The sequence below is a fragment of the Dermacentor silvarum genome, unplaced genomic scaffold (genome assembly GCF_013339745.2).
Source record: "Dermacentor silvarum isolate Dsil-2018 unplaced genomic scaffold, BIME_Dsil_1.4 Seq12406, whole genome shotgun sequence".
Lineage (NCBI taxonomy): Eukaryota > Metazoa > Arthropoda > Arachnida > Ixodida > Ixodidae > Dermacentor > Dermacentor silvarum.
In genome coordinates, this window is record NW_023605672.1 from 2,451 (window position 1) to 28,727 (window position 26,277).

At 46.4% G+C, this 26,277-nt stretch overlaps 1 protein-coding gene across 1 annotated transcript; it reads left to right on the forward strand.

Annotated features, from left to right (window-relative positions):
* Positions 1 to 11,102: 11,102 nt before the first annotated feature.
* On the forward strand, positions 11,103 to 25,623 carry LOC119434538 (alpha-N-acetylgalactosaminide alpha-2,6-sialyltransferase 5-like). The gene is given in 8 exon segments (XM_049659525.1): positions 11,103 to 11,411; positions 16,005 to 16,060; positions 17,342 to 17,526; positions 19,396 to 19,531; positions 20,710 to 20,715; positions 20,718 to 20,927; positions 23,167 to 23,280; positions 24,981 to 25,623. Coding segments are annotated over 8 exon segments (1,260 nt in total). The 3' UTR covers positions 25,225 to 25,623.
* Positions 25,624 to 26,277: the final 654 nt, after the last annotated feature.

The following is a 26,277-nucleotide window of genomic DNA, read 5'->3' on the forward strand; positions in this document are numbered from 1 at the left end:
TAGCAAGAACGACACAAGAAACGACGTAGACAAATACGTTAGAAAATAAGGCTCTTGAATGCATTGCCATGGCTAAATTGTTAAGCACCGTGCCCTGGTTTCCTTTCAAGAAATTTCCGAATGATAGCTTAAACTTGGAAGGTATTTTTAAGGTGAGCTTCTGGGATACCATAATTCATCCAGGTGATCCGTCAGGTTGATAACAATATGTATGGTCAAATGTCTTAAGCACTGTGTACGGCCAACGCGTAGTCTCACACGATATTTATACACCGAACGCGTCACAACTTTAATGCGACACATGTTTATGTTTTGCGCGCTACACTGCTCACACTATATATATATATATTATATATATAAATATATATATATATATCATATATATAAGCCGAGATGCAACAGCAGTGCATGCGCATGCATATTTCGAGACGTGGACGCAGTGACTTCAGGAGACAAAGTTTGCTTTTGTCGAAGCAAGATCAACGAGGACAGATATGTGCTGATAAAGTACAACACGAATGACAGGTTGACCATTATTTTGCTCGTTGGATCCTGCGATCATGGCCTCGTAGAAGTTTGTGTGCGCGCTAATGTCATATAGACTCGTGTAAGGGCCGTATCCCTGCAAGGGCCGCACCCACAACTAGGCAGCCCACAATTTGTAAAGGATATCTTCCAACCGAGAAGCAATCGCGTTCGGTTCCCGATGCCGCGCGCGCGCATTGGCGAATTTTCGCACGCTGCGTACTTCCGCATGCCGCTACTAGATGGCGAGAGCCATCCAGCAGCCTAGGAGCGGGCCCCTACGGGGCACCGAACCAAACGGGTTGGTCCCGAGTGAGGGCCGCACCTTGTCAAAATTGCAAAAAAAAAAATTCGCTGTCATTTTTCTTTTGCTGAGTCATGCTCATGATTGTGAATTCCACAACCATGCTTTAGTGTTTCCTTCACTTAGTACCACACGTCCGAACCCATTTCCGTGGTTTTTTGAGTGTTAATCTTTCTTTCACTGGGTCATTGTCTTTTAGGCGGCTGTTTTATGAACTACATGACACGCATGTCATGACATTCATGTCATGATCTATGGTTTATGTTTGTCACACACTCTTGACATACTGTGACAATTTTGGTACTACCAAGTTAACAGAGGCTTGATAGAAAGAAAATGTTCAATAGCCTGGCAAGGGAACAAGAATTCAGGACCGCCAATCAGCCTCTAGAGTCTGTAAAGGAGTACGTTTTATCTAGGTCAATTACTACAGGGGACCCTGATCACGAGAAAGAAATTTACAGAAGAATAAAATTGGGTTGGAGTGCATACGGCAGGCATTACCAAATCCTAACTGGGAGGCTTACCACTGTCACTGAAAAGAAAAGTGTACAATCATTGCATTCTACCGGTGCTAACATATGGGGCAGAAACTGGAGGGTAACAAAGAAGCTCGAGAACAAGTTAAGGACCGCACAAAGAGCGATGGAACGAAAAATCTTAGGGACTAACGTTAAGAGACAGGAAGAGAGCGGTGTGGATCAGAGAACAAACGGAGATAGCCGATATTCTAGTTCACATTAAACGGAAGAAATGGAGCTGGGCAGGTCATGTAATGCGTAGGATGGATAACCAGTGGACCATTAGGGTTACAGAACGGATACCAAGAGAAGGGAAGCACAGTCGAGGTCGGCAGAAAACCAGATGGGATGATGAAGTTAGGAAATTTGCAGGCCCAAGTTGAAATACGCTAGCGCAAGACAGTGGTAATTGGAGATCGCAGGCAGAGGCCTTCGTCCTGCAGTGGACATAAAATAGGCTGATGATGATGATGATGATGATGACGGACGGACGGACGGACGGACGGACGGACGGACGGACGGACAGACAGACAGACAGACAGACAGACAGACAGACGGACGGACGGACGGACGGACGGAACGGACGGACGGACGGACGGACGGACGGACGGACGGACGGACGGACGACGGACGGACGGACGGACGGACGACGGACGGACGGACGGACGGACGGACGGACGGACGGACGGACGGACAGACAGACAGACAGACAGACAGACAGACAGACAGACAGACAGACAGACAGACAGACAGACAGACAGACAGACAGACAGACAGACAGACAGACAGACAGACAGACAGACAGACAGACAGACAGACAGACAGACAGACAGACAGACAGACAGACAGACAGACAGACAGACAGACAGACAGACAGACAGACAGACAGACAGACAGACAGATAGATAGTAGACATAGATAGATAGTGATAGATAGATAGATAGATAGATAGATAGATAGATAGATAGATAGATAGATACTGTCAAGTGGTAAATGTTCGCCATGCATTGCTTCGCATTCGAGAAAAAAAAACAAGTGCGGCTCTTACGCGAGTCTAAACGGTATACTGTCGCGAAAAAGCGATCTAGATGGGCGCGACGGGAGGCACACGCCTATTCAGCAAGACAGCAGCGTCGACGTTCAGGAAAATCTGGGAGGGTTTGCTAAGAAAACTTCGCTTTTACAAGCACCGAACCACCACACGAAGGCGGATGGATGCGACGAACTTAATCCCTTCATAACGCATTTTGTAACAAGAATAGTCTAACGGAGTCTCCGAGGCGAGCTGATATATACTCTGAGCAAGTTAACTAAGTCCGGCACGCAATTCTGGACTTTGTCAAATTCCGCCATGTTGTCGAGTATGGCAATGGCAAGTATGGTTTAGAGCCAATCAGAGACGCCAACAGTAGCCTCTGATTAGCTGAAAATGCTGCCTTTGCAGAATTCGACAACACTGCGGAATGTGACAATGTCCACATTGGAAAGAAAAAGTTTGGAAGAGCGTCACGTCAGACTGCCAGTCTTGGCAAGCGAGCGCTGCGTGAAGCCAGCGCTTTGCAGTGTCGGCCCAACACTCACGGAGCTAGAATCACGGAGCAAGGAGCACGGAGCAAGAATGGAAATTTGCCGAGACGTTTGGTTTAGAATGGGTATGGGGAAAGGAAATTCGAATGGGTATAAAAAAAAAAGAAAAAACGGGAGTACTAAAACCTACCGCGCGCTGTGACGTATCTTCCGTGCTCTGATTTTTCCACCACGTGTTGGGACCACACACTCGACTTCAATCGTGTGGCGCGTGCCCCTCCTATTTTTTCCTTCCCTGATGATGCACACAGCCGTGGACGTCTCGCACTCACAATACAAAAAGCCGTGCAATCCGATGAGGCCTGGCTCCCCGTGCAGCGAGCAAGCAGCGCGCGGACGGGCGCCATTCGACGTATAGTTTCTTCTCAAGGCCGGGGACGCCCTGCCGAGGCGCGTGATAGCATTGCCCCTGGCAGCTCCGGCGACCGAAGTCACGTGCGCGCATGCATCTTCCGCGTGCGTCTCGCGCAGACGCGCACTGCGCGGACGTCTGCCGCACTTCTCGCCGAACCCTCTCTCGGTGGTGAGTTGCGTTGTGCTGTTGCAAGGTTGTTTCTGCTCACAGGTAAGCGGCCGGTTCATACCAGTCTGCTCTGGCTTCTGTGCCATGCTGGCAAGTCTGCATGTTAAGCGTCATCTCACTCCAACAAGCATCCATATATAAGGTGGACTGCTGTTATGCACAGAAGGCGGCTGTTATATGAGTTGACTGCTTAAGTATAAACACGAATGGCTATATTGAAGAGCGAAGCTATTGCCATTCTGCGTTTTGTAACAATGACCGCACGATAATGCCATACTTACTCTCTTTAACAGAAAAACACCGCCGTACGGTATTTCGCTTTGGAAGCGCAGTGGTTTACTAACGAACCCGTGACGCTTACACTGTTTTCGCGTATCTTGATAACCATTCCCGGAGGTGTCGGGTTGGGTTTTACGGTTGTTATAAGCGTTATGCAGGGAGTGCCAGTGAGTGGGTATCAGAGGAATAAAAATGTGTCTGAAGTTTCTCGTTCCAATAATGCTGTCTTTTGAAATTCTTGCAACATATTGACACCGAATCACTTTTTTTTTTCTGTTTACAAAAAACACGTTCTCTTTTTTCCCCCCCCCCCCCCCCCTCTGAAGTATTGCTAGACACTTTACGGTTTCGAAAGATAGGTGACGCGCGAGACTACTCGTCCCAGTTATCACTCTACTCCAGGTACCAGACAAGCGCGCTGCAAATCGTTGAATGATAACATTAGGCTCCATCCTTCACTGGGAGTGTACACTTATGACAGCCGGTTACGCAGGTGCAAAAGAAAGAGCGTTGAGCGCCACTTCCTGTGCTTATCCTCTTCACAGCACGTCGACAGAAAGCTTCTACGATGCGGCTTCAGTTGTTTTTTTTTTTTTTTTTTTGGGGGGGGGGGGAACAAGAAAACGGTACGCGTAGTAAACGGAGATAGTCGGTCCTGGTTTGCATATGACGTCCTCGCAGCACCAAAAGAAATAAGTGATCCGAGGGGGGAAGAAAAAAAACGCACTATCGCTTGTGTCCGGGTGCATTTTTTCTTACCATCTGCGTACTTCCTTGGGTTGCACTGTAGAAGGATGTATACCTAGAGAACGGACCCTGCGGTTAGTAGTAAGGGGAATTCCTGGTTGAAGAAGGTGGTCAATAGTCGGATCCCTTTGGTGAAATGGTCGGTTATGGCTCGAAGGTATACTATAGACAAAGTGAAAAGCTTGGATGAGGTCCCGCCTCTTGGGTGCATTACGACCTACTTCGCAGAACGTATAGGTAAAGTTCTCTCACGTTGACAAGGAGGGGTTATTTTCGCGCTGCACTTATAGCACTGACAAGGAGAGCGGTGACGATCATCGCACTAGCAGGGAAATTAAGCGGCGGTGGCGATTGCTATTTGATTAGAGTGAAAAAAAAGACTAAATTCCCTGCTTTGAAATGGTGATTGTTATTACTTATATCATTACGGCTTCTCGATTCCATTGTGTTTGCAATCGCGCATAACATCGTGAAGCAGCACAGACATTTCCACGTTCTTGCCTGCCATAGCCGACACTCAACTGTCCTCAGAATACAAGGTCTTTATAGCATTTCTGTTCTTGATCTTGGTCATATTCGTTGGTAAATGCTATTGTCTTTTTCGGAGCTTTGAATTCTTCGGTCATAGTTTCCCACAATGTTCAAATCCTTTCCCGCACCTCTTTCTGCTCAACTTGCCTTGAGTTTTTTTGTGTGTAAAATGTTTTCATGGTCATCCTTTCGAATTTTAAGTGATTATAGTCTATTTTCATGCGCAGTTCTCACATTTTGTTTGTTTTCCTGATTTTTTAGTTCAGTTCGCTTGGTTTTTTTTTTTCTTGTTTTTCTCTGTATGAGTGCACAAACAGCAACACCCTTAGTTTCTTCCTGGGCACGTGAACAAATTATCATTTTTTTAATATTAATATCATCACATTTAGTTTTCAAACATATAGTTGACAGAATAAAAAAAAGTAGGATCACGCTGGCAACTGCTACAGAAGGGGCACAATGCGTTGCCGTGATTCGTTTATTAACAGCGAAGCTGTTTAGGCCAGCCGTAATTTGTGGTCCGTATCAAGAAACAACCAAGGGAGAAAAGCAAATGAAGTTCTTTCCCGAGGCGGGTATTCGAGCCCGCGTACCTTCGGTCCCAAAGCGTCGTAACCACAAGACTTTAGAGCCACGCCTACAGACCATGCATTTATGCGAACCCTATGATTGCGTTCGAGCGTCGTCGTCTTCGTGCATAGCTGGCGCGTTCGTACGCTCGTGATCTGCGAGCTGAAGAGGTTTTGCGCGCTATGAGGGCCACAGCGAGACGCATCACGGAGCGGGTCTCCTGGAACGGGGTGTCGGTGTTGCAAGCTGCGCTATGCGACGCGGAGTGACGGCCGTAAGTCCGAGACGCGCGAAAAGAATTATCATCATTAGTAATAAGATGAAAAGTTGACGCGCACCTCCGGAAAATGCTGGGCTACGATCGCCTAGCTTCGCTGTTTCAAGCGTTGCGCGGCCGAGTGCAAGGTTTTTTTTTAATCTATATCACAAGTTCAGGTCAAATTGAGTGATGGGGGAAATGCAACAAATATACATGATGGACATGAACAGAACAATGAGAATCCCGTACCAGCAGAAAAACGTAATGGCATCGTTATACATTTTTACTGCAGGAAATGTGCATACAGATGCTCGCGAAAAATTCTCGGTTATTGGTTGAAACAATAGTTTTTATTTATCAAAATCTTCAGGAAAGACGAATACAAATACGGCAATCGCAGATGGCCAGAAAGTAAGCAAAGGAGAAATAAAAACCAACGCAATAAATCTTACTTGAACATTCACTGTAGGAAAAGAGGGACCGTTGTCTCGCTCTTTGTGGCATGAAAAACGTTGCGTCACAATACCCCGGAGACCAGCTGAAAGGAAACCCTGCAGTGCAGAGGCGCCAAAATGCGCGATACGTGAACGCCCGCTGCTTTCCTTGGCACGCATCCACGGGGGTCGGGGACGCCAGCCTTTTCACGGGCTTCGCGCTCCGCAATTAGCCGTTTGGGCGGCAGCTGTCACTAGGGTTTCTCAACGCAAGCGGCGATGAGAGAGAGATGTTTGCCAAGGCGGGACGAAACGACGCGAAAGGCGCACATGCCAGCGCGCGCGAACATTATGCGCTAGTCTGCGAAGCCTTCACTACGGGCCAAGTAGGGATCTGCTTATTACGCAGAAATAAATTCCCTTCTGAGACAACCGGATGTCAACGTGCAGCGATGGAGCGACTGCCGCAACCGCGACTCGCAGTCATAAAGAACGTCACGGCGGGTCCTGCAGACGCGCCGAGACGGATCTCCGCGACGACCGCTGACCGCGGGCGCACCGATACATGATCCGAACCGCGTTGCCGAAGTTGCTTGGTGCGCCAGGTCCCTTTTCTCGCTGCATTCTTGTTTCGCTTCCCTTTTGCACAAATCCGCGCACTGTATTGCTTTCCTCTTTTTTCTCTCTCTCTCTCTCGAAAACTCTCGCCACATCCGGCGCACACAGCTTGTCCGCTCGATTCCCTGTTTTCTTGTTACGTTACGGAAAACAAGTCCTTGTTAAGCAAAACACTGTTTCCGTCTCGTTCACCGTGGCTCTACAAGTCCACTTCGTTACGTTCGATAGATAAGTTCTAGCTAGCGCAGGAAAAATAATTTTCATTTACGGCCTCATATATTTCCGGAAATCGGTACGTTAAAAAAAATGATGCGCAAGGTTTCAAAATCCGTAACTGCACTAAATGGAGATATCGCAGATATCGCTGCCGAGCTAAAGCTTTCTCTTGAGTCCTCGTAAGGATTTTAGACGGCAGCGTTCGGTATGATTTAATCCGTCACATTGCACTGTACCGAATTAATAAAATATTGTACCGATACGCTTATTTTTCATTCATTCGAGTGGCTGCCGTTGCATTCTACAGAAAACAACAGGTATTACAAAATAGTGTGATGCGGGTTTCGCCATGGAAAGCGACTTACAAGAAACTGCCCCTGATTTCGTTCGTCCAGAATTCAAGTAACATCGAGAGCCATTACACCGTTTTTGTTTTTTCAATTCCTCACACGGGAATCCAATCCGTGAAGCCATTTTCAGGATGTCAACGTCGCCTGGAGTCTACCACTACTTTCTTTCTCCAATTGTTGCTGAACTCGTGTGTGAAACATTTATTGACGACAGAGGTGACGCGATTGAGCGCAGACATAATGCGTTCTGCCGTGTACCGTGAACTGTTCCGTCTGTATAAATCCTTTCCAGCTTCCATTCCCGCGTTCTGTTGTGTAGGGTAGCAAATGGCAAGGTTGGCTGGTTGACCTCTCCACTTTCCCTCTGCTTGCTTTACCCGCCGCGGTAGCCCAATGGCTATTGACGTTGCGCTGCTTTGCTCAAGGTTGCGCGTTCGCTCCCTGCCGTGGCGGTCGTATTTCGATGCGGCCATCTCAGAAAACGCTCTTGTAATTTATTTTTATTTATTTTATTTAGTCTGACACAGTGAAGGTGCTGGATGGCAAGGCTAAATGCAGAACATTGCGTGCCCGGCTAAGGCCTCGTCACCCGTACATTGCTCGACGGTGAGGTAGCATAGCAAAAATATAGCATACACGCATATCAAAAGCATGTATTACACACGCATATAGCATACATTATAAGCATACGTTTATTAAACACCTCTATCATTATGCAAGTTTCTAAGTAAGAACAGTTTAGGTCCAACACAGTAACACATGTGGGAAAGAAAAGTTGATAAATATGTACAAGCGCAATGTGAAACTGAATTAGGAAAAGATAATTATACATAAAGCAGCAAGAAACTAATTGACACAGTGTCAATCAGAAAGGGACGAATGTAGTTGTGCGTTAAAGACCCTCGGCTATTGAAAGTGATCCGCGGAGTCCTCCGCTACGGCGTGCCAGATAATCAGATCGTGTTTCTGGCGCGTAAAATCCCAGAGCTTTACTCCTCTCTTGCTTTCTCTCCCCACTGAATTTCTAAGTGCGGTTCTGGCAAGGCGATGGTAGGGACGCTCTGCTGTGAGTCTGCGGGTAAGGCACCTCGCCTCCGTCTCACGTGGCAGTTGTCCGCTTCTATCAGTGGGCCATCAACCGGTGGAGGCGTATCGCCTCACAAAATAGAAACCTGACGAAGCCAGTGTGATCGCACTTGTGTCAACACCTGAGCTTCCGAGTGGCACGTCGGTGGTGCTTTGTCGAGGCTTCCGCTCCGATCGTTCGTACTGCATAGCCAACCGCGTCCTTTCTTTATGGCAACTCCCGAGTGGGCGTCGCATACGCAACCTGACGAGGCATAATTTCTGCCTGGTGTCGAGCATGTGGTCCGAAGAACACGTGCAAGCTACACTATTACGCCGAACACAACACTGCAGCTGAGTGGCCTGGAACCCTGGCTACGTTCTTTGTAGTGTATATACTTTAGTTAGCGCATATGCAAGATGTTTTCGTGCGCGCAGGGTTTGCAGTCATAATATTTGCACATTTGACGGCTCACATCTCGAATCAGTGTCAACGTCACAATTCGTTTCAAGTCCATCTGCCTTGCATACTTATCAGTTGCGATTCATAGACTGAAATATGTGTCGTAAAGTTGTTAATTAAAAAGTTAGTTAGCGTATTTATGCTTGTCATTCGATTAAGCTTATTGACTTCAGGGAGAAGGAATGACCCACCTCATCAAATAATTTAGATCGAGATTAGAATTGCGCTGTCTGTCAAAGGCAACATTTAAAATTGATGGTGATTAATTAGCATCCGCCTTCAAACTGGGCGCTGACAAATATTTTGCCTAACCTGGCTGTTACGCTAACAAGGTAATCCTATTGACTTAATACTTCTAGCTTTTTGCCTGCATCTGCTAATCGTTTATACATTCCTTAAAACTGTAAATCGACCTTGTATATTTAAGCCTAGACATCTCGTTTACCTATCCTGTAACGAATCTGATCCTATCATCCAATCTCATCTCTCGCCAATCCCTTTTTTTTCCCCCCAACGGAATGTGTAAACAATCGCATATAGCAATGCTTTAACGCAAGCATTTTAAAGTTTGTTCACCATGAATGGAGAAAGGAGATATTGAAACCATCGCGATATCTATGCGGCAAGGAGGCGAGCTTCACTACTAACGCAGATAATCTCTTAATCCTCGCTTTGGTTCCACTCGCTTCCTCAGTGACGCTCCTTGAGTCCCTGCTTCGCCCATGCGTAGCCCAGCCACCCACGACGTGTACGTCGGAGCCCCCCCCCCCCCCCCCCCCGCCACGTTTTTTTTTTTTTTTTTTTTTTTTTTTTTCCATTTTGGCTCTGCAGTGCACTTCCAGCAGCGGTTTTGTGTGTTCTCCATTGGATTCAGACTGGTACGTAATGAATTACGCGTAATTACTTACTTTGCAATCAATTGCATTCTTTGGCACTGCTGTAATTTAGGATACTTTGTTTACTCGGTAATGCTCGTGTAATTCAATCACTTGTTTCAGTACCAACATTACATCAGTTTACTGAAACAGTAATTGCACCTTACTAATTGGCAACGTGATCAGTTACATTTTTCACTGAAATAATTACAATTGTCGTCGGTTATCTTTTTCTATACGAGTACAACTCTGATTGCATAACATCTGGAAGTCATCTGCCACGACGCTAAGTGGCCGGCAGCGTGTCTGACGTTGAGGCGTTTATTGCTGTACCTGTCCTTCTTCCGGAAGGAGCGCGACTTCCTTGAGAGAAGAATGCATTAGCTTTTGTTCCAACCGTCAAATATCACGCCATGGATGGTTTTGATGCTTTTCAAACGCGATCTTCCGCGCGTGACTACGCCCCGTGCTTCTCTGTAGCATTCGCCCCCACGCCTTCTGTAGTCGTTTATATTTCCTTTTGAAGAACTTAGGTGACACTGGTAGGGAAGTAGCAGACATTACCACCGTACAAAGGGAGCACATGATAATCAGTTTAGTTCGTTTGGTTGTCTCAAGCATTCTCAGACGTGACGCCGTTGGATCCGACTTCCACTGCTATTGACCTGGTGACTCGCCTCACATCACGCAGAACATGCATGTCTGGTGCATAAAAGTCCCTTCCTCGAACAAAATTTTCTAGGGAGTGCGCATTTGTTCGTGCTTTTTTTTACATGCTGTGAAGCTGTATTATGCCTGAGCCTTGTCGCAGGGTCCCATAAATAGCAGCCGCTGGCACCCCCCGCCTTTCCATCACGGAACCGCGACACCCGCCGGGGTGGCGCATGTCTGTGGCGTTCTGCTGCTGAGCCCGAGGCATGGGGTGGGACTGCCGGCTCCGGCGGCCGCGTGCGTCTGTGTTAACCTCCCTGCCTTTCCTTTCCTTTCTTCTTTCTCCTCCTCTTCTTCCTCCGCGGCCGCGTTATTATAGGGAAGAAATGCAAAAACGCTCGTGCTCTTAGATTTACGTGCCCGTTACAAAACCCCAGCTGGGTGGTCACAATCATCCGGAACCCACCACTACGCGTCCCTCGCATGCTCACATTTGGCTTAGTACTTGAACGCCAATGAATCAATCACTGAACCCTGACAGCAAACTACATGACCGAACTACTAAACGCTTCTCGCAGTGCCGAATGAATTGTGCCCTGTGCCCGCCGCTGTTTGGTTCCGGCCGTGCTCTGGCTGGCGTGCCTGCTGTGCACGCTCCAGATGCTCGCCGCATTCGTCGGCCACGCGGAGGAGGCTCCCCTGAAGGGCGACCAGTCTCGGAGGCCCGCAGGCTGCGACCCCGGCACGTGGGGGGCGAGACCGAGGTGCGCGGCCGTACCTACCAAAGGCACGGGGCCGAACCGCTGGACGCCCGGCACCGCGAGCTGCACTCGGAAAGGCTGCGGCTCAACAGGCTTGCCCGACCGCACCTGGTGGCCCGCAGGCAGATATCAGTGAGTATGTAAATGGCGCACAGGCTAAAGTGCACGCTATACTCTGTTTCAGTAGTTCCGTGCAGCAGAGCCAACGACCTGCGAGTGCAGATATTCTTGTGCTTCGAGATGCATTGGCATAGTTCGGAACCCGTTGGACGACTACATGACCTTGATAAATGGTCTTGTTGGCAGGTGTTTTTTAATTGGAAGCTTCCTTGAAGTGTATTGCATGATTTTATTTCGTTCTTTAATTAAATACTTATTGAGGCTCTATATGATACTGAAAATTGAGTTCTCCACTTGTTTCCAATCAAAACGTGCAGAGAGCAAAAAAGAAGTACAACAATTAATTGATTGGACAATGGCTAAATCCATCAGTGTAGTCGCTACAACTACAACACCGTGAAGGACTCCTTCTTGGTTAGTGCTTCATCCTTCGCGAAAATGGCGTCCACAGACTCGCTTAGCTGTGTAGAATCCTTACACGCTCCTCCTGTGCGCGAAAGGAACGAATAAGTTGGCGCTGAATATGCCTCGAACAGTGCGAAGGAGTGCGGTAAACGTGGACGAATTTTAATTAAGAAAATGGCTGCACTTGCGAATGACACTGTGCGCACGTTGTGCAAGTGCATGCTATTAGAGGGATCAAGAGATGGCGCCACCATCCCGTGTGCGGCGCGTTGGCCGAGTGCTCCTGCACCTTCAGTTTCCGCCCTCTTTGCACCTTCCTTCTCCTCAGTATCTCGAAGTATCTTGAAGACGCACGCCTTTTTGGTGTATCAGCGAATGTGGGACGAATTTCTTACCTCGTCTATCACAACAGCGGTGCTGCACGTAACTACTGAAACAGAGCACACGTGTGACCTTTAGCGCAAGATAGACGAACACAAAGACGACTGAAACGAAGGTGGGATGTACTGTAACCGTCTTTGCATTCGTCTATGTTGTACTGTAGTCAGCATGTACGACTCATGCCAACTCCCCCAACAACGTGTACAAGTGTCATATATCATTAGTGACATCACGATCGGAAACAGGCCTGGCTATCGGGACATGTTTAAAACGGCAATTTAAAGAATGTTGAAAGCCTTACTGTTCACGCATGGCGGACGTTAGTATGAAACTCGGCACCAAGACAAATAGGAAAGCTCTCTCAGCTGCTAATTAAAATGGAGTCCAACTGTGATAGCAATCCCTTGCCGGTTATATTCCAGTGGAGGGCAGGTGGCACGCAGATTTAGCAGTCGATTCTAAGAACGGCCACTGCAGCATGGTGCGTGTGCGCTCTTGCAACGAAGACGCGATCTTGGAGCAGTAGTGAGACTACTTGGCCTTTCTACAGCTGCACTTAATGGTGCAACATATTTCATTGCCTTGTGTTTGAATCTATATTGCCGCCGCCTTTTACGATAACGGCACTGTCTCAATGGCTGACGGGCACAGTTTGTTGTCGTGTGCTTGTCGTTCTTCAGCTTTATGCGTGGTCCGTACGCTGGCGTGCAGATTTAACGCCGGCAGCTAACAGATAAAGAAAGGGGAAACATCACGTTAAACGAAGGGAGGAGGTTAGAGGTGGGAAAAGCACTGTCTAAAGCTATGGTCGGCGCCTCACTGGGATTAAACACGCGTCAAATACAGCGCGATAGAAGCCTCTTATCAGGGGCCAAAAACACAAATTTTCTTTTATTTTCTTTACCTTTTATTGCGATAGCAATTATATGGACACTTCAACCGGATTTATGCCGTCGGCGTCGCCATCGCCGTGAGGTTCCCTATAGATAAAATCTGCGCCGCGCGCCGTATGCCCGAGCGGAAGCGTGCGGGGACGCGCACTCAATCTCCCACGCGCAAGCAAGGAAGCGGGAAGCCAGCGCCGGAGGGAGCAGGGGGGGGGGGGGGGGAGGCGCACTTCTACTCTGCCAACAACCGCGCTCGTCGCTCGCCGGCACCGTCTCTTATCTCCGCACGGCTCTGACCTTTATGCGCCGTGCATTCGCCGCTCAGTTTCCGTTGAAGCGATAGACCGCATGTACCTTCGCCCGCTGCGACGTATGGGCTCGCTGCCAGCGTTTTGACAGTCATTGTCTGCAGTCATTCAGTGTGATCTATTCACGTTTGTTTGTGCGCGCTCACACCACGCTTGTTCATTCAGTTAGCAATAGTCGGGCCACATTTTCCAACGCACGCTACACATGCAATGCTGCCCGGATCGGCAGTGCAGAGCTTCGCACGCGCTGCCCACGGGAAGCGCTTCTCATCAACACCACCGTTTCACACGCGCCTTCTCGTGGTCATCGAGTCTCTCTTCATGTCGGTCTACTTACGCTGCAGCACACCTGCTTACTTAATCAGCTCATGTTTACTACAATTCATATTGCTACCAAAGCCGCTCACCTTACTTCGTATGACATTGCTGTGTTGCTATCGCATTCATTGCTTCGCCTTTAGGGCGAAACTGTGACATTTTTTTAAATTTATGTAATCAACTGATCGGCAGCGCTTTCGCTAATGTGTCCAACATAATAATTGGCAGGTGTCCATACTGTTACGCACAGTTCTAGCGCATTCTTTCGTGAATGTTTTCTTTCTTTTTTTTAACTGGCTGTTCCAGCTTTCATTTTGTTATTTGTCTTTCGCGTGCTGAGGCTAAGTCACACGAGTGTCTTAGCCTCGGCACGCGAAATGTACAAATGTCGCTTGTAGAAATCAAACGGATGTGCTGGCAATCTGAGCGAAAATTTGGCCGTCCCTTTCCCACATATAGCGTGTTGTCTATGCACATAGTCTATGGCAGACTGCGTTTTACTTACGTCGTGTCTTATTCTTTGCATCTTCTTTCCAATATTTGTTTTTTTAGTTCCCTTCATGAAATATTTAGTCGACGGAATTTTATTTTGGTGTATGTGGGATCGCCAACCGCTCGGTGGCCTAATCTTCCCGCCTGGCATAGTTAAATAGAGAAAAACGCACACCCGCAGAAGCCTGCATACTTCAACAGCCTGCCAGAGGTGCGTCATGGTTGCCTAAGGTAAAGTTGCAAGCTTAAAAAAACGTAAATTCAGGGGTTTTATCAAGGCTCAACCATGATCTGATTATGATTCACGCCGTACAGGGGGACTTGGGAATTATTTTGACCACCTGCGGTTCTTTACCGTGCACCTAAATCTAAGTCCAGGAGCGTTATCTCGCATTTCACCCGCACCGATAAGCGACCTCTCCGGTCGACGTCGAACCGTCAACACCGAGTTCACCAGTGCAATGCCACAGCCATTGGGCTACCACGACGAGTGAAAGTGAACATGAAGCGTGGTGCTTGTTGCCCCTGGTATGATGGCGTTCAGTTCTCGCGGAAATTTTTGTTTCTGCAAATTTTGCCGAGCGTCTGTAAAATACGTACTGCGACATTCGATTGTGTTTAGGGGAAATATAACCACAGAAATTCAATGCCGTGTAAATGCAACGAAAAAGCATAGGTCTACCAAAAAAAAAAAAACATAAGTCACGTACAAACTGCATACGTATAAGGCTCACTCATTCGAAAAATCACCGAAATCAACTCCAGCCAGGCTTACTCCGACTTCGACTTAGCAAAATGGCACCCCATCAATCTCACTTAGAGTCACCGCGATGAGATTCAGGGAAGCTCACTCTAGCTGAATCAAATTTGAAATATCGAGGGCTCAGCGTTATAGCGTATCATGTTTTGTGGACTCAATACGGTAGAGTTTAGACGAATTCGAAGGGACGGAAGTGGAGTTCCAGCGTTTTTGCGGGCGGCTATACATGTAAGGACCGTGCATGGCTGTCGAAGGGGACGCGCGGCTCGACAACAAGACAGCGGCGGAGAGTTATAGCCGTAGGAGGGTGGGGAGCCGTGGTTTACGGAAAGCGCGTAAGCGGACTGACTCTGAGCCGGGTTTCCGCCATTCGGTCCGCGAAAGCAGTGTCGTGATTTTGGAGTCAACCGCTGGACCGCACCCATGCCGAGACATTCCGCGAACGGACAACGTGCCCCAACTTGCGTAGAAGTGTTTTCTTCGGGGACTGCGTTAGCGAAGTTGTGAGACAAGAGACCCCATTGCACTGAAAAGGATTTATGGCAACGGCCTCGAGACATTGAAACTCCCGATAGTGTCACCCTGGAACCTCTTTTTGTGCACACTGCGCGCACCGCAGTGTGATTGGACTAACGATGGAGCGAGGGTGATGTTGGTGATGCTTTTAAGTACGTGCGAGGAGGGGATTCGGTGAATATTCGGCTAACGTTGAAAGACCGAAATTGTAGCATCATTGTAACTCGAAGTCTTTAGGTGTGCGCGTAAACGGTTTTCGTTCTGTCGCGTGCATATTCCATCTTAATTTCCCTCACTGACATCTACGCGAACATCAACTACGGTCAAAATGAGTTCTTATCAGAAATTAGTCCTAACAGAAGTTATCAACCGAACTTCAAACTCGCTATTCGGGTGCACCCAAGGCACGCGTCATATCTGACTTTTGTAGGATTTGCATGATACAAAATCTTGTTACATGCACTACTACTTGAGCTAAAATCGCCGACGCTAGCGTAACTGTTTCTGTACAGAAAAACACAATTTCCTTCTTGTGCAGCTAGCAGCGTCACCTCCTCAGATTCCTTTGACCCTGGTTGCTCGCAGAGCCGTGAAGTTGGCGGCAGTTGTGGCTTCGCCAGTTACGCGTAACCAAAATTGTGATTCGTGTTACCAGTACTTTTTAGGGGGGGGGGGGGGGGGGGGGCTTCCACGCGAAACCAACCAAATGTTCACACATTGTTCCTCACATCCGAAACCTTGGTTTAACCGGGTTAATCTTGCAGGGTGTCTACCTCAGTTTCAAGGAATCAGGGGCCCAAATTCACCAGGATTATCAGATTTGGGTTCAACTGCCACTCACTCATTGACTAATAAATCACGCCAACTCAGAAGCACCAGTGCACAGTAACAGTACCTGATTGATTTAGAGTGCATTCTATTCACGTAAAGCGTTACATAGTGTTAAAATTACATATTTACCTCATATTTCTTATCTAGTAAGGTGAACAATTTTGCACAATGCAACAATTCATGCATGCACCTTGCACCTTAGATTTGTAAATTTGGTTTAATTCCGACTGACCTCACTTGTCGATACACGTAGTCAGATTCACTCGGGACCACATGGACCAACCCTTGCATGCAGTCTCTTGGACCAAAAACAGTTCGAATAATATGTGATCCAGACTTAGTTGAATTCAATCAGGCTCACACAAACTCTGATTCACTGGACCTCGCTAAAACTTCGATACGCGCCCATTTCAACTCACTTCAACTCACTGAGACGTAAACTCAACCCGCTCGTATTCTCTTCATCCCATTAAGACTCGCACGCATTCAAACTTACCGGGGCTAACTCAGACTCACCTGCGGCTCCATGTCCGAGTCAGTCGTCTGATGACTTTGCGGACATTTCCGAAAAGATGACCGTTTCTGAAAGTCGTTAGTTTGGTTGTATCGACGTATTTTCTTTTTCTCTGAAAGAGAACTAGCTAAGTCAGCGTGTTTTGATAATGAATAACATTAATGCTATGTTTCCAGCACACTACCCATTCTGTTCAAAACATGCAGCTCTCTTTCACCTGTTTTACTGACTTCGTGTGTTGCAAATGAGGTCATCTTGATAAAGAATAAATAATTTATCTTTGAAGCGTATTTCGAGCGACGATATGAGTTTTTAGGAAACGAACCCGCCCACATACATACTGATAAATATAATCACCTGTCTCTAATGCTGGATAAAAATTCATTAGCGCACATCTTGTATCGTCTTATTATTTGTGTGAGCTGGACCCTTTTACAAGTTTCCTGCAAAATACCTTATGTCTGCGAGGTGATAGTTTTCATGCTACAGTGTAGAGGCTCATTCTCATAATCGACGGGCGCCGATCAAAGCCGCAAGACAGATTCAGACACGTGGAGGACACATTCTCTGAACACGCGGTCTTCATCGTGTCTTCTTCTCCCAACCGCAGGTGCTACTTCCTCCCAAGCCGGAGCCTCGCACTTCCTGGGACACGGTAATGAGGACGCTCGGCTCAACTTTAGCTGCGGCACCTGCGCTCTGGTCGGTTACTCCGGTGCGTATGTAGTGTGTCTTTTCACGCACTTCCTTAGTAATCACAACTACGTATCAAGAGCGCAGTTCCCTGGAATTCTCGAACTTCGAATTTGCACACTAAAAGAATAATTGATCCTACATTTTAGGCATGTCACATTAAAGAACAAATTTCTTTGCTAGGCCCATCTTCTTAGCGTTTATGCTTCTATTTCTTATATTTTTGTTCTCCTTCAATCACATGCTTGTATTCTATCACTTTCACGGCCAAAGATTTCAATATCATGTGCTGTTCTTCTTCAACCTATACTTCAAGAGGGATCGCTGCTTAGGCTAGCTGGTGTTACATTCTTTAGACAAAGAAAAAAAAACCTTTTTTAGTGCGCAAAACGTAGCTTTCAGGAGCAAAGGAGCTTGGTCCTGTCGCCTTCTTCCTTTTTTCGTACGTTTTGCGCACTAAAAACGATTTTTGCTGTGTAAAGAACAATCTATACTTTTTGTGCATATTGCCGCAAGGGGCCTTCCAGAAGAAGGAAATGCTGGTGTAGGTGATGACGATATGATGTGTTGCCACGAATGTGAGCACCACTGTAATACATTTTACTGTGACTCCTGCTTTACCAGACTAAGACACAAGGGCATGGCGAAGTTCTTTTAAAGGAAATATGCCTGTTCTTGAGAGCGCGTTTCATTTTTCTGAAGTTTGCACGTATTGTTTTACAAAGGTTACGTGACTTAACAAAGTCCACGGTTTTTAAAATGAATAAGCCGACTCTGGTCTTTCTTTAAGAATAACATTCATTCTTACACTGGGTAGTCATCCAGAAGTTATCCTATAGCTAGTAATCCTGTCTGAGCAAACTTGACAATGTTTCGCCAATTCTCAGAGATACGCGATGATCAGTCGATCACCAGCTGGCATTTCTGCCATATCACAAATTGGCGTACTTACACAGGCTCTGAGCTGATTGACACAGTCTCATGCTGTATATAGCCAATATAACAGGGTTTTTTCAGATTCCATTATCCTCCTATCACATCAGAGCAGCAAGAAGCCCAGTGATGCGAAGTATTGTACTGAAACCACCGCAACCACGTGATATCTGATTGCGTTGTTTTGAATAGTTACCGATAACAGAGAGAACTGTTTTAGGCGTCATGAAGCGTGCACGTCGTGGCAGTCTCAAACGCATATCTTCCGATTTTACCTCTTATCATGTTCGTGATACAAATGTGAAATAAATTCATTCCGAATTGGGAATTGTGATTTGCAATTGCAAAAAAATCGAGAAGCTCAGCGGAGTAAGACTTTTTGATTTTTTTTTATGGTCAGCATTCACACAGAAGCGTCGCGGTCCTCATAATACTTCAAATGACAGCAACTTTCTTTGTAATCGCAGTACATTGTAAAACTATTTGCAAGGCGTTTGTAGCTTTAAAGTTGTGTCTGTTTGATTAATTTGAGCTTTCGAAGTGACAGTTTCTTTTCGCACGTATTGTTTATAATTTTCTTTTTCTCATAGAAGTTCTCATACTAAACAGGTATCCAACCAATAAGTTAAAGTATTCTTTATTGACAGATCTGTTTTTTAAGCTATATTATGTTACGTTTCGAAAGAATACTCTAGCTACCTATTTTTAGTGCAGCTAGTCGACGCGATTTTTTATGGTGTACAAGACGGAATTTAAAAACGAATGAAGACATTGACATTTTGCACAACAATAAGCATCAACACCAACGAGACACGCGGACTGCCGCATCAAACAGTGTTCGAATTGTGATCGTACTAAGAGATGTATGCCTGTCGCTTTTACTTCCCATGCACATCCACGTAATCTTGTGTTCTCGGATAATTCACTTTGTAAATCGCTTCTGGGTGCGTGAATGCAGGTCACCTTCTTGGCTCCGGTCTGGGCAACTCGGTCGACGCCTCAGAGTGCGTCATCCGCCTGGGCCGATCACCCGGCCGAGGCTACGACCAGGACGTGGGAAGCAAGGCTACCTTCCGACTGATGCACGCTGACACGTGAGTTCGTGCTTCTGCTCAACACACGCGATCACGTCACTGCAGGGTGCTTTGCTACAGGAAAATGACTAAATTCGTCGCTGAGCCCTATTCTTTGCCTTATTGGAAGAAGTAACCTTTACATAATCGTTTTGAAACTCTCTTTTGTAGTACTCTGAAATAATTTATTCTACAATCGCGTATTATGTGCTTTCTGTTCATGTTGTATTGCTTTTGTTGCCGAGTGCTATGTCTCTTGCTTTTGTAACTGCTTTTAATTACTGTGTTCTTCTGCGGATTACATTGTAGAAATACTTATTGCTCTGCTCCTGGCGCGCTGCCTACAAGCCCTATTGAAACATCCATATGCCCCATAACTCCCATATCCAATAATACGATATGAAACATATAGGATCCCATACAAAAACCTGTTTTTCCTATATGTCATATATGTTATTGGATATAGGAGTTATGTCCTGGTATACGGGGGTTTTTTAATAGGGAGGAATGGAGCGCGTGGCACTGTCAAGCTCTCGTTCTGAAAGCTTGATGGGGTTGTTGTCAGCGTCATGAAGTGGGTGAAACAATAAATATAATAATGATAATAATTATAATATTACTACTACCATTTATTCTGCTACTACTACTTCAGACAATCTTCTTAATGCTCAGTGCCAAAGTGCTGAATAATAAGATTGATAAGCAAAGCATTATCGGTGCGGCATTCATTGCCATTTTATCATTTCGTGTCCTGCATCGTTTGCGTCGTTGCTTAATTAAACGGTTCGCCATTTTTCGACAATCAGCCTTGTAATGTTGGCTTCTATAGGCTGTTTTTTACCGCTTAAACGTTGACACGCAATGGAATTCTGTGATATTCCAACAAAGCGATGCAACATATCGGGCTGGCGAGGAGGCCTAGATTGCGCACGCTTTTCGACCTGTCACCCTTTGCGACCTTTACTGGTAGTCAGAAGGCGGCACAGTATTTCTGGAAAAAACAATTTATTAAGCCAAATAAAACTTCCTTTTTACCACAATGACAATAATCAACATACTGAGCTTACGAGTTTTGTCTAATGCTATAAACTCGAGAGGCGTCTGCCTTACGCAATGTTCGGTCAGTGTACGTTACATATGCATCCAAGGCTGCAGATGTTACAGGGACATTTCGAGAAAACTTTAGCGTACTGCTGCAGGCTCCTCGAACTACTCAAGGGACCGCAGCGAGAGAAGCGCCTATCCAACAGCCCGCTGGCATCGGATCACCTAGTGGTGTTCGGCACGCCCAAGAAGCCACTCCTGCATCGCTGCGAACACGCCTGGAGAGCAGCGGTGGACCGCGATTGCTTAGCCTTCGCCGAAGCGCAGAGCATGCGGCCGCGAAGAGCCTCGCCGAGCACGCAAGCACACTAGGGTGAGATTTAAATGCTGTGCTTTCGTCTCTGTGACCTGCACATGCCAACAAAATGTGTTATTTCGTTAAAATCGGCTGCGCTTCCCAAGAACCGCTATACATATAGGAAGAGTACTAGGTCTTGTGCCTTTTTCCTTCGAAACAACGTCGAGTTTTAAAACTTATTTTCCTATTCCTTGAAGACATTGGCTTAATACCGAACACTGATAATTCCCAAGCACTAGCCTGGGCCGCTATCGTGTACGCGTTCGAAAATCTGACGTTCTATTTCGCCTCACGCGATTGGCCTAGATTGGCCTAGGCCACGATATTGGCGCGGCCTGGGCCAATCGCGTGAGACGAAACGGATGTCCGCTTTTCGAACGCGCACAAGATAGCGGCCCTGGTTACATCAGCAGCATCGCCTTGAGAGAGAGAATGATTTAATGAAAGGCAGGGAGGTTAACCAGGACTGAGCCCGGTTGGCTACCCTACACTGGGGGAAGGAAAAGGGGAGAGAGAGATTAAGAGAAGAATAGAAAGTCCACTCTTGATATCGCCGACGTAGCAACAGATCTCTGTTCAATCACTGATTATCAATCAGTCCGGGTCACAGACGGTCACTCAGTCCTGTAGTTTTTAAAAATCGCAGCAGCGCTTTTGTGGCCTTTTGCAGCTGTGATATTCGAGGCCATGGTCCCAGATCTAGCTCAAAGTGAACGGTCTGCTATCTAGCCTATTGAGAACGTTGCAGAGGTCATGTCTTTCGTTTTGAAAAGATTGACAGTAGGATAGTAGGTGTTCTATAGTCTCATCGACACCGCAGGCATTACACTCGGCGCTATCAGCCATTCCAATCAAACACGTGTAAGCATTGGTGAAAGCAACACCCAAGCGTAAGCGGCACAGCATTGTTTCCTCATTTCGCGGAAATCCAGGCAACAGCCGCAGCTGCATAGATGGGTCGAGAGAATGCAACCAATGTTGGGCGAATTCAGTTGTATGCCACTTCTCCAATGTCATAGTTTGCGCTAGCTTGCTTAGGTGTTGGGCTGCGTCAGTCCGGCAGCATCGCCTTAGTTTCACCCATACATGCTAGGATCCCTTGGTTTCTTGCTTCTTTCCTGCCTGCCTACTCCTATGGCGTTTATGTCCCCGATCCTCTTCTTAATGCAGAGTCTGATTAGCGTGTAGGCGCCCACATATATGCCAGCAGAATTCTGCGACTGACTGTGTGAATGACTGACTTTTTATGATTTTTTATTCTCGCTCCTTATCTATTCTTTCCCCCTCCCCAAGTGTAGGGTAACCAACCGGGCACGTCCTTGGTTAACCTCCCTAGCTTTCCCTCTCGTTTCTCTCTCTCTGTGCATTTGAATAAAAAGTATTCTCTCTCTTAGTTAGGTGCACTTAACAATTCTTGTACACAGAAGGAGTTGCTCCAATTGCGAGCAGTCCTACTCTAGACCAACACGATATTTCTGTATCTTTTGCTAGTAACACAATATATCTGTATCATTTGCTAGTAAATGTAACAAAAATAACATTCAGGGCAAGGGTGGCAGAATATTTAGGTTGTTTTCTGCACGTTGAAATGTTCCATCTGCAAGCTGGAAGCATATTTACGGGTCACAGTAGTCTGTAGTCATTGAGCACCTCTTAATCTTATGTGGCACGATAAAAGAACAAGAAATTCAATCCATTAATTATGTGGACTGGAAGAGGTCGTTTTTTATTATTCCACCTTCATTAAGATTTATGTTATTCTGGAAATGACCGACATTTTTTTTCTTTTTTTTCACGTAGCTATTGCGGTATGCATGCGTCCAGACACATTACTTTTTCCGTGACTTATGTCCTGGTTCCTTTCCTGATGGCCCTAAATACATGTCTCAGCTCTTACTATTTACTATAGAAGCGGAATAGCTCTGCATGCTACATAATCAAGCACATCAGGTCAAACGATTGTTTTAGAATAATCAGGCGAGCTGCTTTGATGACATAGAATAAAATAGTTCGTTGGATTTTCTGTAAATGTAAGTCGTGTTCTGCCTGTGCAGGGTCACTTCTTTCCCTTTGTTGCCAGAACTCTCAGTAGACAAGCACACAGAGCATGTGCCAAATGTTTTGGCCAAGTATAACACTTCCTAAACATGCCGCAAATACACGCTGGCAAAGCAACAATCTGCGAGTGAACTGACAGTAAATGTGTGTCTTTCCACTGCGTAACCCAGAGTGAAATAGATTTTGCTGTTTTCAGGTACCAACTTTCCGGAGCAGAGCCGTCAACCCTGTGGCATGCCGTCAAACTCACCGAGACAATAGGTTGCCAGTCCCTGAACGTGTTCGGAGTTCCTGAGCCTAAGATATGCAAGTGAGTAGCTGCTTTTTCTTCCTATGCAATACATATAACCGCGTTGTGCAGAGACGCACATACTTCGCACTAGACATCTGTTACATGTTCTCTAAACTGCTAGCGTGGTAACTGAAGGAAGTGTAGCAATATCGAGAAATTTTTTTTGCACAATTCTTATGACGTCTGCCTTTCCAAAAACATATTGAGACGGAATACTGTCGCACTGTAAACATTGGACTTTCTCGGTATATTTTCTCCCTATGAATGTCACCTCATCTAGGTGCTTTTATACCTTAAGGTATCTCAAAGCTTATTAGGCTAGAGAGCTCACAAACGAAAGAAAGCGCATGTGGCACTACCAAGCAACTTTTCTATTAAATAAGCTATATACGAGACGGCTGGTTCAGGTGAAACCCCTTATCGCCACATAAATTACATTTCAGATATTTCACGAGGGTATATCGTTAGCTCACGCCACTGGCAACTTATTAATAGTCTCGCAAATACTTCCTGTACCTGTGCCTCCTGCAGAAGAGACATTATTGTCGGTGCACTTGTGTCAGCATTATTTTCAAGTACGGGTAAACGCACAGTAAGGAATCTGCCTTACTTGCGCTTATTTTAGCGGCCACCGCTAGTGTTTCCATTGGGTAACCACAAAAACACTATACTGAGCAACATATAATGGCGTGTGCTACGGCTGTATTTTAGGCGAAGATTGCGCCGTTTTCTCATGAAGCCAGGACAACTGTTAAATATATTGGCTTCTAAATTCAGCTCTTTGTTCAGTACTCGTGGGCTGGTTGTCAGTTGTCGTTCAAATTATTTTAAGTGGATCGCTCAAGGAAAGACAGAAATGAAAACGGATGTCAGTCGTCCTGATATGGCAGGGCTAGATGCTTAGTACGAGAGTAGAAAATTTTATACACTCGTTATAAAAATAAAAATGCAAGAGTAAATGCAAGAACGATTCAAGTCTCGATCAAATAGTCTAAGTTCCTACTGTGATGAAGCTTTCCGTCTTCTATTGTTAAAAATGAAAACATGTCACGTGTAGCCAACTTGGAAACTGCGCAGTCGCATACAAGGGTTATTTGGAATCGGCGCCCACATTCGCAAAACAGCTCACTCTGTAGATCCGGCTCATCTACGGTCCTGGCGAATTCAATTTTTTTAACTGGTTTCCTGATATCATCAGTAACGCATAGCAAACAAAGAAAGAGCTTCATAGGCTTCTGTGAATGTGGAAGCGAAATTCGCAGATGATTGCGTAATGGCATCACGCAAGCGACTAGAAGTCGTTGTAAATTGTGATAAAAAAATGATATAAAAAGTAAGCCCGTGTCATGAACTCGATGTGCTACAACGCTCAATATTGCTAGTTTAGATATGCTTCTGAAAGGCCGCGTTTTGTAACGAGAATGGTTGGTATAGACAAAACCTTTTCTGCTGCCATTATTCAATTCATCCACTCTAAGTCACCACTCATCTGCCAATATTCATCCAAGTTATAAAACTGCGATGTGGTTATGGGCGGGGGAGTTTAATCAGCAGACTTACTACGGCGTGTCTAATAATCTGATCGTGGCTTTGGCACGCAATACCTCAGAAAGCATTTATTTAGTATGAACAAAAAACTGGGGCTGGAAGGCTACCTCATTTTCCTTTTTAGTACAATGCAAACCACTGACAATTGCAACGGCATTATATTTGCGCAGGCGCCACCGCAACGAGCCATCGCGTTCCCGCTTCTGGGAGTACGCGTCCCCGCCTCAGTGCCTGGACGGTCTCGACGTGGGCCACAACGAGAACCCGCTGAGACCTGATCCCGGTCACCTAAGCCTGGTCGATCGTAGGGCGTTGGCTGGATGGCTGCAATCCGCGCAAAAGCCTGTCATCCGATTCTTGGCACCCACTTGGAGCGTCTCCCAACCTGCGTCTGCTGCTGCCGCTGCGACGTGACGTAGCCGGAGGAAAGTTCCTAACTTGCACATAAGTGTAGGCATTAGCTGCCACGCTAGGTCGCAGCAGGACACGTTGTGTTCGCCAAGAGGACGCCATGGTGCAATGCTTACTTGTGGTAACTGCGCGTCTGTTGTGAGGCTGTCCGGTGAAGTGAAAAAGTGTTCCGACTGGTGCTGGAGTGAAAGAAGACTAGCTTGCACCGCTAGGCCGACATCGTCACGTGCTTTCTTCATTTTACGAGACCGCCATCCTGTGCTGCTTCTTAAGGAAAGGATGGCGCTTCATCGCATTGCAGTTTTCGGGGAGTCGATTTGTCTTGAGGACAAAGAAAGCATAGAAAGGAATCGTGGTACTGGAAAGCAGGCGTGCAACAACGGATACGTGTAGAACGAAAAGCACAACGCCAAACGCTGACTACAAATCCCTACGAACTTGCTGAACTTTCAGTTTTTTTATAGAGGAGTTTTCGTCAGAGTAAAGGACTATTTTTATTCTACTCATTGCGGCAGTGGTGGAATGAAATGGGCTCGGCTCACTTGTGTATCTGCAATCTAAAACTTCTCTGTGCCTGGTTTTCTGCTTACAGCAGACTTCCATCCTCACACAAACCAGCCAGACGAGTACGAGTGGCTGTGTACCTGGTTCTGTTCACCGTGTCGAGGACTCAGTGCAGCGATTGTGGCCGTCATCAGCTTCGAGACGCGGCATCAATGGCCAGAAGAACATCTTGACATCAAGCTCTTGTTCTTGGCCTAGGTGATAGTGCAATACACTGCACAGATTTCCAATCGTCGCTTGTGACCCTGACGATGAGTCATCATGTGAAATCTTTCATTTGCGCTCGTGCGCGCCGAGCGTGAAAACTCAATGAATGGACATGCCGCATTATTCCCGTTGGACAAACCTGCGACAGAGTATTTCAAATAAATTTTTGACAATTTCTTACACTCGTAATTTAACCGTATCCATCGCATTTATCACGGCATACCAAACTGGGCGAGCTGCAGTGAACATAAAAATGTTCACTGCAGCTGGTCAGCGTTCGGCAAC